We start from the raw sequence: 13,902 nt of genomic DNA on the forward strand, positions 1-13,902 counted from the left end.
GATTGTGACCGAATCTGCATGCGCATCCATAATGGCTAGTTGAGGATGAACTACAAAAAAAAACTAAGTGCAACAAGAGTAAAAGAGCACAATGGTAATATCTAAATTACAGCATCACTGCGGCATGTATATAGGTACAGGTATAGGTGCAGTTTCTACATTTCTTGACGATATTACAGCTATAGCTTTTATGTACTGATTTCCTGTATTTCTGTTAGAGAAAAATGATGGTGCGTGAAATTATAATGTAGATTTTATGATCATGGTGGAAAATTTGGGGATCATTACGGTAACAGAATAGGTGCCCTAGGGAAGACAAACGTGGTCAAGGGTGGCACGTGATTAAATGCAGCAAATACATTACGGAAGTCGCATGCATAGTGCCAAGCTGAGTACTGCAAAGCCGTGAATAAGGACAATTTGTGAGAGAGTTACACCCTGTCACGCAGAAACCGACTGCTACATCTAGTTAACTATAGTTTAGGCGCCGAAACACATTAGGCTGCGTTATTGGCGTTGCTATTACTGTAATTCTTTTGTTCTCTGCTATGTTGTTCTTCCATCACGATTATTTTTTAAAGAAGGCTTTCTAGAATATTGATGGCCCAATTTCTGACAGCTTCTACTTTCATATTTTGTGTTGTTTCGCGTTTTACTGCCTTCATATTTTGAAGCAGTTAGGGAGCAGTAGTTAAAGTAACTTTTTCTCTTTTCTTTTTTTTTTCTTTTAGTTTACGATGTAGCATGACCTGTTTCTTTCTTTTTGTAAAACTGTCTAATACAATGTCCACCTGCTTTGATCTCACTGAGAGTGACAGTATCGCAAAAATGTATAATCGGCCTTGCTTTTTAGTAGTTTAAGTAAAATGTAGGTGCTTTAGTGCGTGCATATTTAGTGTTATTTCTACTGGGATAGATCAAGTATTAAAACAGTCATATTGCTTTATGGCATATAACTTGGTTAAGCTATTGTGCCTAGTAGTGGTATAAAGTCAAGGTTAAGGCTTATGATGGCATTTAGACTCTATCTCTAACATTCATTATTCGATTTAATATGAATAAATATTATGAATCTAGGTATCTAAGTTAAGTGATGCCACTAATGATGAAGTAGAATAGTCCATGTTGCATCTATTTCGAATGAAGATGTGACCGATTTGGTCGTAATCCTACATGGATTCAAGTGCTAATTAAGAATCAGGTAACCATATATTTTCTTTTGGACTTCATGGGAACCATTATAAACTCTTGTACCCATCTGTGAAGTCAGTCTCAATGTTACCCACATTCCTTGCTAATTTTATTTATGCTAATTTCTCCACGCAGGAACAGAGAAATTAAGATAGAATATACATTATTCAGATGAGCACGCGGGTCAAGCCCACGTGGGTGGCTTTCCTACCAGACAATGAGCTCTTTCATTAGTTATCCAGAAACATAAAGGCCTGAGCTGCCCTTGTCGCTCTGTCCACCAGCTCGAACTGGCCCCCGAAGCCAGGGCTGGACAGTTCTGCCTCCCATGGTCGTGCGATGGGACGTCTAATGGTTGCGAGCTTGAGTTAGTTCTGAGTTCGTAATGGTTGTGAGCTTGAGTCTGCGCGTGCCCATACCACGTGGCAGAGTGCTACGCAATCATCGCAGTGTGCGCGTTTTTCACAGTATAAACGCAGAATGTATAGCCGGTACAAACTCAAAAATGACCACGCGTTTCTTGTTCCCGCTACATAGCGGTTTCCTTTCGCGTGGGACCGCTGTGCGGTGGCTTTAGTTTTCTTTGTGACAGTCAGAAGTGCTGACAGGTGTATGCGTTGGCAAGTGGAAGTGGCTCAAGATGTAACCCCAGCTCGCCTCCCTATCCCTGTTAGTCGTGTGCGTGCGGTCGAACACAGAATTGTTCCTCTTTATTGTCGCGTATGGTATCGGGCTCCGGAGTCCACATTATGTTTATGTAAGGTAAGCGTTGGTGAGCTTGCGTCTGTATGCGATGTAGGGCCATCAAAATTTTGCTGCCGCAATAGGTCCTTCAGGCCACCAGAGGATCGAACAAGTCTATGAAGCCCTTCTGCTGTGATCTGGTCGCGATGGCTTACGCTATCGCTAGTTCCCAGCGCTCCTCAAAGACAAAGATGACGCTCATCATCAGCCATATATACTTACGGCGCGGGCAAGCTGCTTCACAGTCCTCTTTTGTGTGGAATCTATTGGGGTGATCAGAGCACACATAGGTTATTTCGCACCTATTCGACTCGAGCACGAAGCTCCACTTTCGGTGTACAATGCTACAGCTCTCCACTGTCGGTGGTATGTCACAAGAATAGTTCCTTGCATCAACACCTATAAAAATAGAATCACAAACAGACGATAAAGTAATTTCTACAGACCAGTCAATCAGGCAGCAATATTAAAATATTGTTTCTAACCTTCCTCATTCAGTCACTTTTTTTTGTGCGAGAGTGAACAGTAAAAGATGCCACTGCGTCATAGCACGGCGCGGCTGTTTTAGCGCGAGTCAACACAAGTCAATCCAAATACAAATGAAGTTGTCGCATTTCGACACATCTGTAAAAACGTACATAGGTCACAACGAGAGCTGGACAGGACGCCTGGTATTTCTTGACAGAGATTCGCCCAAACCACTGAGAAAATTGAAAAGCCTTAAACGCTTGTTTGGCATGCGCGACATTCCTTCGTGTATGATATAGGCATTCGTTCTCCATGGAAAATATCCGCGCGCAGTTGTGTACAACCTTCACAGAATGGCGCCGTTATATTCACCTGCAATGCCGGTCTCAAAAATGACGACCGCGCTAGTCAATTATGGAAACAGAGCTTTGCCAGAGCAATTGAAAGTCGCCCAGCCAGAGTGGCTACGTGAGTCAGCCGCTTCAAGGTCTGCCTTCTAATCCACAGAAATCAGGCCGAGTGTATTGGCCGGTTTATCTAAGTGCCTGTTTCCCCCCCCCCCCCCCTCCAGTCTTCATTAAGGTACTATAGCCAATTGTCACTCCGCTGCAGGGCTGCCTCCTTACACAAACTAAGCGATTGAAATATGGTACGATGAGGCGAAGAGAACGATGACGGTCAAGAAGACGACGAAAAGTGGACACATTATTTTTATCCGTTTCCACATGACACTTTGATGATGTATGGGGTTTTATGGCGCAAGGGCCAGGTATGGCCAAAGAGCGCCATGTCTGTGCTAATGAGTTTGCAGTGTAATTATGATTGCTATGAAGTTGGTGCGACGTGGCTGTTAAGAGGCCTTAAAGGATACGCTAAAGAGTGCGTAAAATCTGTATAATAAAATTATGGCGATGACGTATGACTTGTACTATGAACATTTAGATGCATATAAAAAGAATGATACGATAGGTAAAATATCTCTGATTATAAGAAATACTAGAGCAATACTGCCTCCTTAGAGCCCTTGAAACACAAGGGCCTGGAGGCATGTGCTATGCGAATTAATTATCGCAGTGGCATCCTCTGGAGAGAGGAGGCGCTATGAATGCATGGGACTAATAATATGTAAGACCACATCTCTGAGGAAACCTAGGACTCTTTCTGTATTAAAAAGCGGTTCTGGACCAAGAAGCATTGCAGGATGAAGAGGAATGTGCTGTCGGTATGCTAATGAAAAATGTCTCTTTCTCTCAGGTTCGGCTTCCCGACACCCCAGGAGGACGTGGAGTACGGTCAGCCTCTCCCCGCATCTACCACAGGTTGGAGGCTCACTTCCGGTGAGTAGAAAATTATGGGTGCCAAACGTGTGTCCTATTCTGAGACGACAGAATAGGACATCAGTTCGGCGCGATTTTGTAGTGGGGGGCCAGAATGCTAACTGTGGTTTTATAAGGTGGAGCTTATTATCTGTTTCCGCGTCCCACATGCGTTGCCAGTGGTCTCGCAATCTCCTTCGCAAGAAAGGCCTCAGATCTGTGACAGGCACCGCAGCGGTAAGGTTAACAGCTTGCGATGCGATTGATGTGGCCATCTCGTCGGCCAGAACATTACCCTCGATGCTCCTATGGCCAGGCACCCAGCATATAATGATATGCTGGTTAGATCTGTACGCTTTACACAGGACGGAATATAGTTCTTTAAGTAATGGATTTTTGTGTGTATAGAGTGACATCAGGGCCTTCACGACACTTAGGGAGTCTGTATATATCGCTGACTTTTGAAGTTTTGATTTTCTTATATGCTTCAAAGCAGACAGTAATGCGTAGACCTCGGCCGTAAATATACTTGTTTCCGGATGTAGTACATCGAATTCTGAGAAGGAAGGGCCGACGGCAGCATACGACACCCCGGCATTAGACTTCGAAGCGTCTGTGTAGAACTCTGCGCAGGAGTGCTTGCGGTGGAGTTCTAGGAAATGAGTTCGTATTTCGATCTCTGGTGCGTGTTTTGTTACTTCTAAAAAGGATATGTCACATTCTATGACCTGCCGCTCCCAAGGCGGTAACAACTTGGTTGGATGCATTAGGCGAAGCTCGAGGAGCGGGACATGTATCTCATCACTAAGCTCCCTCACTCGAAGCGAGAAATGCTTTCTTACAGAGGGGCGATTATGGAAAAGTGTAGTCCAGGTCATATCATTAACAGTGTTAAAACATGGATGTTGATGATTGGAGTGTATTTTTAGGAAATATGTAAGGCTGATGTAAGTTCTCTGTAGATGGAGGGACCATTCATCTGATTCCGCGTATAAGCTTTCAATCGGTCTTGTTCTGAAAGCGCCAGTGGCTAACCAGATACCTAGATGGTGAACAGGATCTAGCATTTTTAGCAAGCTCGGGGCGGCAGAGTTATATACTACAGCACCATAATCCAATCGAGACCGAATTAGGCTCTTGTATAGGTTCATTAAACACTTCCTGTCACTACGCCATGTAGTCTGGGATAGAAGTTTCATTAAGTTCATTGTTTTTAGACGTTTCTCCTTCAGATATTTATCTTGTGGAATGAAAGTGAGTCTGTAGGCAAGTATAATACCCAGGAATTCGTGCTCTTTGTTGAGAGGTACTTGGTGTCCACACAGTTCTAAGGAAGGATCCGGAAACAGGCCTCTCTTTCTTGTAAAAAGAACACAAGAGCTTTTGTGGGGATTGATTTTGAATCCGTTTTGTCTGCCCACTTGGAAATCTTGTTCAAGCCCTGCTGCACCTGTCTCTCGCATACTGAGAGGTTACAGGATTTGAAGCCGATTTCAATGTCGTCAACGTAGACAGAATAAAGAATGGCAGGTGGTAGCGAAGCACGAAGCGTGTTCATCTTCACGATGAAGAGCGTACAGCTCAGCACGCCTCCCTGTGGTACACGTGTTTCTTGTGTGAAAGGTCGCGAGAATACGTTGCCAATTTTCACTGGGAAGATGCGATTCAACAAATAGCTTTCAATTATTTTCAGCATATTGCCACAGATGCCCATTTCCGACAAGTCTCGCAAGATGCCGTAGCGCCCTGTTGTGTCATATGCCTTCTCCATGTCAAGGGATATTGACATGAAAAACTGCTTATGTGCAAATGCGTCCCGAATATATCCTTCAATGCGTACAAGGTGATCTGTTGTCGACAGGCCTTCTCTGAAGCCACACTGATAGGGATCAAGTATATTGTTGAGTTCAAGGAAATGTATGAGTCTGCGATTAATTATATTTTTTTTCAAAAACCTTACACAGGCAGCTTGTAATAGCTATCGGACGATAGCTTGCCGCCATGGATGGGTCTTTCCCCTGCTTCAAAACAGGGACCACAACTGGTTCTTTCCATGCAATTGGAAAGTATCTTGCAACCCAAATAGTGTTGAAAATTGTGAGTAGTGTAACTTTGGTGTCATTGTGTAGGTTTTTGATCATTTCGTACATGATTCTGTCAGAACCCGGTGCGGAGCTCTTGCATGATCTCAAGGCAGCTCTGAACTCGGCAATACTAAAAGGACAGTTGTATGGTTCATTCTTTCGACATTTTCGTATGAGTGGCTTACATTCTTCTATTTGTTTGTATTTGAGAAAGGATTCTGAATAGTTTGTTGGACTTGACACGCTCTCAAAGTGCTCCCCAAGTGAGTCTGCCTGATCTTGCAGTGTATCGCCCTGTGTATTTACCAGAGGGAGTGAGTACGTTTGTCGACCTCTAATTCTATTTACCCTGTTCCAGACTTTGGCCTCATCTGTAAACGAGTTAATACTCGATAAAAAGTTCTGCCAACTTTCTCTTCTGGTCTGCCTGCGGGTTCTCCTGCCTTGAGATTTTACTTTCTTAAAGTTGATAGGATTCTCTGCGGTTGGGGAAGCGCGTAGCAGCCCCCACGCTTTGTTCCGTTTCTTACGAGCGATCCTACATTCGTCTTTCCACCACGGGACACGCCGTTTCATGCCAAGCCACTTCCTTCAGATATGCATTTTGATGCGGCATCTATTATGAACGCTGTAAAATACTCCACAGCCGCATCAACTTCTAAAGAAGACATATCAGCCCATCAGATGCTAGATAGAGTTCGAAATTTCTCCCAGTCGGCTGTATTTATCTTCCACCTAGGAGCTTGCGGGGAAAACTCATTTTCTTTAGATGTTCTTAGCAGTACGGGGAAGTGATCGCTCCCGTAAGGATTGCTCGTAACTTCCCATTTGAGTTCGGGCAGTATTGACGCGGAAACTATACTAAGATCTATTGACGAAAAGGATCTGTTTGCAAGAGAGTAATATGTGGGTTCTTTCTTATTGAGAAGGCACGCTCCAGAAGAAAAAAAGGAACTGTTCAACGAGACGACCTCGCGCATCGATGCGAGAGTCTCCCCACAAGCTGCTGTGTGCATTGAACACGCCAAGAACAACATACGGTTCTGGCAATTCATCTATGAAGGACTGAAATTCAGGTTTGTTTAATTTGAAATGTGGGGGTATGTAAAGTGAACAAATAGTGATGAGTTTGTTTTGCAGGACAACTCGAACCGCCACTGCTTCGAGGGGCGCTCGTAGCTGTAAACGTTGACACGCTATGTTTTTTTGAATTACAATGGCGACACCGCCCGATGATGCAACAGCATCATCGCGATCTTTGCGAAAAATAACGTGCTGTCGAAGAAAGTTTGTGTGTTTTGGTTTTAAGTGTGTTTCCTGTAAACACAGCACTTTTGGATTGTGTTTGCGGATGAGTTCTTGCAAATCATCAAGGTTTCTAAGGAGACCTCTGATGTTCCATTGAATAATTTGTGTATCCATACTTAAAGTAACTTAGTGCTGAACGTACAGATACGAAAGTTATGCCTTAGACTACAGAGCCCTTTCGAGGCCCTGTAATCGGGGTTTTGCCCTTTCTGGAGCGTTCGAGGGAGCGTCGCCGCTCCTTAGGCGCTTGGTGAGCCTTGAGGATGGGTGTAGTGTCCATTGCCTTTTGTGAGGCGCCGGACACGTGCTCTTGCGAGCGGGAAGTTACCAGCGAGGGTCCCGCCTTGGAGGGCAAGACCCCTGCGCCCACCAGCCCGGAGGTCAATGGGGCTCCCTGGGAGATTTGGCTGCGCCGGCCGTTGCCAGCGCTGGAAGGGACCTGGGAAGTTGAGGCAGCCTCGGCTACGCCCACCTTCGGGGTCGATGGTCCCTTCTCCTCGGTTGACGGAGCAGCGCTAGCTGCAACCGCCGCGGGGGCAGATGGCGTGACTGCCGACTCACTGCTTGTGGGTCGGACATCCACCGGAGGCCGTTGTGACGCTGCCCCCTGACGTGCCACATCGGCAAATGTTTTCTTGGGCAGGTAAGATACCCGCCTGCGTGCCTCTTTGAAACTTATATTTTCTTTTACTTTAATGTTATTATTTCCTTTACTTTTTTCCAGGATGGGCACGACCGCGAGTACGCGGCGTGCTCCCCATCACAGTTTACACAGTGGAGAGCATTCCCACAAGCTTCAGAGGTGTGTTCGTGGGCACTGCACTTCGCACATGTTTGGCGGCCTCGGCAGCTCTGCGAACTGTGGCCGAAGCTCTGGCATTTGAAACATCGGAGTGGATTGGGCACGCATGGCCTGACACGGAGCTTGATGTACCCGGCCTCGATTGACTCGGGCAGGACACTTGAACCAAACGTGATTATTAGGTGCTTGGTTTGGATCTCTTTCCCATCTCGCCTAATCTTTATTCTTTTGACATTGATAACATTTTGCTCGCTCAAGCCCTCCAAGAGTTCAGCGTCAGTGAGCTCCAGCAAGTCATCGTCTGACACAACGCCGCGGGTGGTGTTCATATTACGGTGCGGGGTTACTGTTAGTTGGTTATCCCCAAATGACACTATCTTAGGCAGTCTCTCGTATTGCTTCTTATCGCGGAGCCCCAGGAGGAGGTCACCGCTTCCCATCCTGGTCGCTTTATATCCGGCTCCAAAAACATCAGTCAAAGTCTTTGATACAAGGAACGGTGAAATAGTGCGCACTGGTTTGCCGGGTTTTTCCTCGTGAACTACATGGAAACGTGGGAAGTTGTGGACTTGGCGTCCAAAAAACTGAAAAACTTCATCGGTGCGCCCTCTTTTCTAAGGGCGATGAGGGAGTGGAGGAAAGGAGCTGTCCATAAAGATATCTGAGATTTCGGCAGTAACGCCAGCCACCCACCATGGAGTCCTACAAGGGGACGCTGCAGGACCCGTGAAACACGGCCTGCAAACGCCAGCTGTACACTACCACTATAACCAAATATGACATAACCTAGGTTGGCTATTCACACAAGGTTATCCCTTGCTGCCTGGAAAAATTGGAAGTAAAGGGGAAGCCAGAAGAAGACAGGAAAGGTGGAAAGTAAGGGAAAGACGAAGGTTGCAGGAAGAGAAAGACAGGAAAAGGCAACTACCGATTTCCCCCAGGTGGGCAGTCTGCACATGACACTTTAACCAGTTTTTCAACCACGAAAATCTTCCTAATACCATCCAAATTTTAGCCAATCCCCCGCAGTGGGTACGCGCCATCAAAGAAGAAAATCCAATTCAATCGAATACAGGCTGGCTGGGCTCTATTCCGTCTCCGCGAACTTTCGCTCTTTGTAAATATATTGGAAACAATTTTACACGCGTAAAAATGTGTACAAATGCGCGTGAAAACAAGATATATTTAATACATGTGTGCCACTCTCCACCTTGACCAGCAGAAAAGTGTTTGGTCCTTTCGCCCAAAAATGAACTCAAACTGAATTGCCTAATGACCACATGAACTGCCACATGCTCTGTCTCGTCTTGTCAGGCTTGCTTTCTTTGTTCCCTATTTATCAGTCGTGCTTCGCACTCAAAGGGGGTGGTGGTATCGTCCATTAGCAGCAGCAGCTTTAAATGAAGATTTATTGGCATCTCTTTGAAACGAGGCCGTGAATAATAGTCACCTAGCCTGCTTCAGTTACTATGGACCGTCGCCGCCAGGCGGGCGCTGGTTGAAGCGCCGATAGTGTGGATTGTGGCACGGGTCGTCTTTTACACCCAACAACTTTACGCATGGATAGTTTTAAATACCATTTCGTCGGTGGTTGTACCACGGCCGTAGAAGCTGGTCTGCATCCTCGAACGACAAGCACAAGTAATTACCCTCCGCTGAGGTCCTATAGTGCTGCAGTAAGATGAGTAACTGGCCTATGCCGAGCGCAAGATGTGTTAGCCCCACCATCATTATCGGTTCCATCGCCGCTTTGGGCTTCAACTAAAGCGCATAAAGCATTCTCGCTTGTTTTAAAGCTTTGCGAATAATCACTTTAGAGAATAATCGCGATATGTTGATCAATCCGCAATATTTACGGTACAATGCAACATGCAAGAATTGCGTGGAATATCACTCGGCCGTAAAAAAATAAAATAAAAAATGGAAAAATAATACTTAGCAAGCACTAAATTTCGTGACATACGGTTTATGATACGACGACTGTACCATCACAATTATCAATGCCCCCTTGCAAACATTCACTAACTAAATTAACTAGAATAGTGTCAGGGCACACTGGCAAACATGGACACTTAACACTCAATCACTCGATGACCATGGAAACTCCCTATGAAGATGCTGACGTAAGGAATCGCGGCAGCAGCAGCGAGCGAAGGGACGCTTCAACGAAAACTCAAGGGTTAGAACAATGTGTAAGCAAAGCTATGATCCGTCGGCCCACCTAGACTGCGCCTCGAAAGCAGGCAGCTTCCAAGATAAGGCCCGCGTGACCGCGAGTGGCCGTAGTACGACGCCCCCCTCCCTTCCATAACCTGTCTCATGCACGCGACGGCATATGGTGCGCTTCCGCCCTTGTGCAAGCGAGACTGAGCGGCCATCATCGGCTCACCGTCGCACGTTTTCACGGGACGCACAGCACAAATGGCCCGAGGACGATATTATTTGAGCACGTCTCTATCACCCACAATGCCGGTAGCAACTGTCAGAGGAAGTCAACCTGGCGTGCCTCTGCCTACTTTCATCCTCCGCAATGCTTTGCTTCGTTTGTCCTTTCCGCATTTGCTCTACGCTAGCTACACTTTCCTCTAGGTGGCGTTACTTTGCCGCAGGCTCGCGCTCCTTGCCACTTACCCCGTGGCGCGATTTTCTTCACCTCCAGGCACCTTCCTCGTTCGCTTCAGACACACACCGTCAGACGTTCGCGGCTTCAAACACACACCGCCGAATTGAAGAGCTGGATGGTTATGCTTGCGCGTAATGTAAGGCACGATAATGTATGCCGAAAATTGATTATGTAAAGTACGCTATAATCTGGCTACTTCAACTGAGGTGTACAGGAATGCCGACTTTCTTATAAGAAGTCTAAGATTCTGCTCTAGAAATCAATAATATTTGGGTTCCACAACAATTTCACCTAACTAGGCAGAACACCAGCAAAACATCTACAAAAATACTCGAGGAAATGTCGAAGCACTCATTGTTTTGCTGAGTGCCAGTCCCCCGCCAAATGGAAGTTATTGCTTCTTTGAAAAAGGTACATTTGGCGCAATTATTTTGAGCATGCACAGTCGTAGCATAATATACAACGTGTTCCTGCTAACTTTAGCCAGAGCTTAAAAATAAGCGAATGCCACGTAGCTGGACAGAACAAAGCTAATGTTGTTTGCCGTCACTTGGAGATACGAAAATTATGCTTTTCATTCTGCCTAATGAGATATTGTGGTTGAAATAATTAAGACTAATTATCTTGTTAGGGGGAATCAAAACTGTAATTTGAGTATCTCCTAGCGACGGCAAACAACATTATCTTCTGTTCAGCTACGTGGCATTCGCATATATTTACTGTTACTAAAGTTAGCTGGGGCACCCGTATAATCACGTCACTACAGTCAGCATGTTTCGTTATCATTAAATCTATTTTACATTTTGCTGAAAACTATTGCCTGTGGATTCAATTACTGCAAAACCTTCCGCGCATTGCGCGAAAGTGCGCCACGCGTAGAACGTGGACGTATTATTCCGTCTTCAAATGAATAACGAATTATCCGCACTTACGTGTAGAACGTCCAACAATAGTATTCGTAACCAATAGGAACGCGAATGCGTGTAGTGCCCACATTTCTATTATGCTGTACCCTAGTTGGTTCGCACTCAATGCAGATAAGCAGGGCTACTTTTTCACAGTATGCTTGAGCCGTATAAGAGAAATCACGTCTGTAGAAAACTTACGTAGTTGCATGGTAAATCACTTTGTGTGGTTTGTGCAGATCGTGAATGTAGGTGCGAACTTTTTGCAGAGGCATTCAACAGCACAGGTAGGGTGTCAAGGGTTTTATTAAATGCTCATTGTCCGAATGGTCGGAGGACACAGAGACAGACCCTTGTTGCTGACTGTGAAAGTACTGCTTTGCGTGACTGTCTCTCGCCTTACCACCAACGAATTGTGGGCTTGCCACACAATGTGGCATCTTAGTATATGCCATTGTGAAATCTTAGAAGCAAAAGCCACTGTTAATAAACACAGGTGCTTGAAGTGCGTCATATACTAGGTGGGAGATCTAGCATTGAGAAATTACATCAGTTCTTCTTTTGCTTACATTGAGGATGGAAATATTTGGGCTTCAAAATGTACCAGTTGACGTTGAAGCGATATGTACACTAAAAGTTAGTAACAGTACATATGTCTTTATCGTTGTGCTGGAGGAAATCTAAGAATTCATGTGGCTTCAGTACAATAATGTGGAAGGCCACCGTAGTCGCAATGACTTTGGGACTGAGGTGATCATCAGCAGTTGGCGTACCACTCTTCTTCGTGCTTGAACACGACCGGTTTAAGCGACAGTGTAAACCCTGTGCCAATAAATGACCATTTCTTATTCCTAAAAAGAACTGTGAATATTACTTAACCACAGGAAGCACAATTTCATTTATACGTAAAAATGAAGAGTCAAAAGCATGTATACTTTAGCTTTACGGTAAATGAATAATGAAACATCCTGAAATTTTATGAAACATTATGGTTTCCTTCCTTATCAGCAGAATCGTTATTTCCTGCATGTCTGAAAACTACATGAGCTACCCATAAGACGGCCGCCATAATATGACTGCTGATTCAGCATTTGCAGGGTGCTCTAGGGAGGCTGACAGGGCTTAAGTTTTTGTTAGAAAAAATCGAGCATATGAATTAAGAGCCCGAATTTCTAACCTTGTCCCATGTAATAGAAGGATGTTGCCATATGTTTGCTTTAGAAATTGAATAACGATCTCTTACAAAGGTCACGTGAAATTCTGCTTTGATGAAATAAATGACGCATTCTTTTTTCGTGGTTCGAAAAAAGGAAGTTTGACATCACCAATAACCATATTGCTGCCGCAGAGACCCCGAAGCTGAGAGATCCTTGAAGACACGCCTCCCAAGGAGAAGATGAAAGAGCAATTGTTCAAGAAGGATTTAACCTGTTTCGCAAGAAGCAAAATAAAACTGCGCGCTGCAGAAGTTAGTGACGACACAAACACAGCTTGAAGGACGTATAACAGTGTCGTCGCAGTGTATCCTTTCACTTTTCAAATGCCTGATCCTCCCTTCACAATGCCTTTTAAATCAAATATATTTGTCTTTGTCGCCCGTTTTCGCGGATTGTGGTTGGCAGTCGCACGTTCAACTCACCGCTGATGCAAAGGCGCCGGTGCCAAAGACGTGCACCCTAAGGCAACCGAGGGGGGGGGGTGGGTGATTCGTTGCTTAATGCGAACGTATACCTCTCTTGAATAGGGACAAGGTGTCTGCCTCTATTACTACTACAGATGGGCTTGTTAACGGCTATGTTCACTCTGGAATTATGCAATGAAACAACAAGCGCTAAGGGTTAAGACGAAAGCCTTAGATGGCTCATGGGTTCAAAATTTCCCCGTCCGGCGTTATCGCATCAAAATTTAATGGCACAATACAATGGCACCGAAATTGGCGGTCGAATCCCCGACCTTTGGTGGGATCTTTGGTGTTTAATAAGGCGAAATTAATGAAAGCACTGTTAATTCGGACATGGATAATTAAGGCACTCGAACTCACGACCTATGATGGGAGTTCAACCCTGGGCCTTTGTTGTTAATTAAGACGATTTAAGCCACAGGCAATTAGGATAACGCACTCGAACCCACGACATTTGGTATGAGTCGAACTACGACAATTCGTGTGAATTAAGAGGAATTAAGGCGCAGTTAAGATACTGTGAATTAGGCCCAAAGCCACAACCTTTGGTGGGAGAAAAGTGATAGGATGTAAGAACGTATTCGAATGAAACTGTCGATTAATTTAATGGATGGCTCCCGAGCACGTAGGCTTTTACATCATCCTTTTTTTTTCACTATGACAAATAGAGGCCTTCAAGTACACCAATCCTTTAACAAATGGAATGGTCTTTGCGGAATAATTCGGCAATTCATTTAGTATAGAATCATTTATATTTTCTGCATATTTTTCTGTCCCCAT

At 45.0% G+C, this 13,902-nt stretch overlaps 1 protein-coding gene and 1 long non-coding RNA gene across 3 annotated transcripts in view; one reads left to right on the forward strand and one right to left on the reverse strand.

Moving 5' to 3' along the window:
* The window catches only part of LOC126543140 (papilin-like), a 66,311-nt gene extending 54,592 nt beyond the window's left edge, over positions 1-11,719 (reverse strand). The window contains exons 1-2 of one of the 2 annotated variants that reach the window (XM_055062265.2): positions 11,643-11,719; positions 2,158-2,334 (exon numbers count right to left, since the gene is read on the reverse strand). In XM_055062265.2, the coding sequence (XP_054918240.2) occupies positions 2,158-2,334; positions 11,643-11,652 (187 nt within the window). In that variant the 5' untranslated portion in view covers positions 11,653-11,719. Of the gene's footprint in view, positions 1-2,157; positions 2,335-11,468 lie in introns of both variants that reach the window. The other variant, XM_055062264.2, reaches the window with a different exon arrangement.
* LOC129380635 (uncharacterized) lies at positions 7,639-12,995 on the forward strand. The gene is made up of 3 exons (XR_008608813.2): positions 7,639-7,754; positions 7,836-8,095; positions 12,790-12,995. It is a non-coding gene; the product is annotated as an uncharacterized lncRNA (long non-coding RNA).
* Positions 12,996-13,902: the final 907 nt, after the last annotated feature.

This window comes from Dermacentor andersoni, chromosome 10, assembly GCF_023375885.2.
Source record: "Dermacentor andersoni chromosome 10, qqDerAnde1_hic_scaffold, whole genome shotgun sequence".
In the NCBI taxonomy this organism is placed as follows: domain Eukaryota; kingdom Metazoa; phylum Arthropoda; class Arachnida; order Ixodida; family Ixodidae; genus Dermacentor; species Dermacentor andersoni.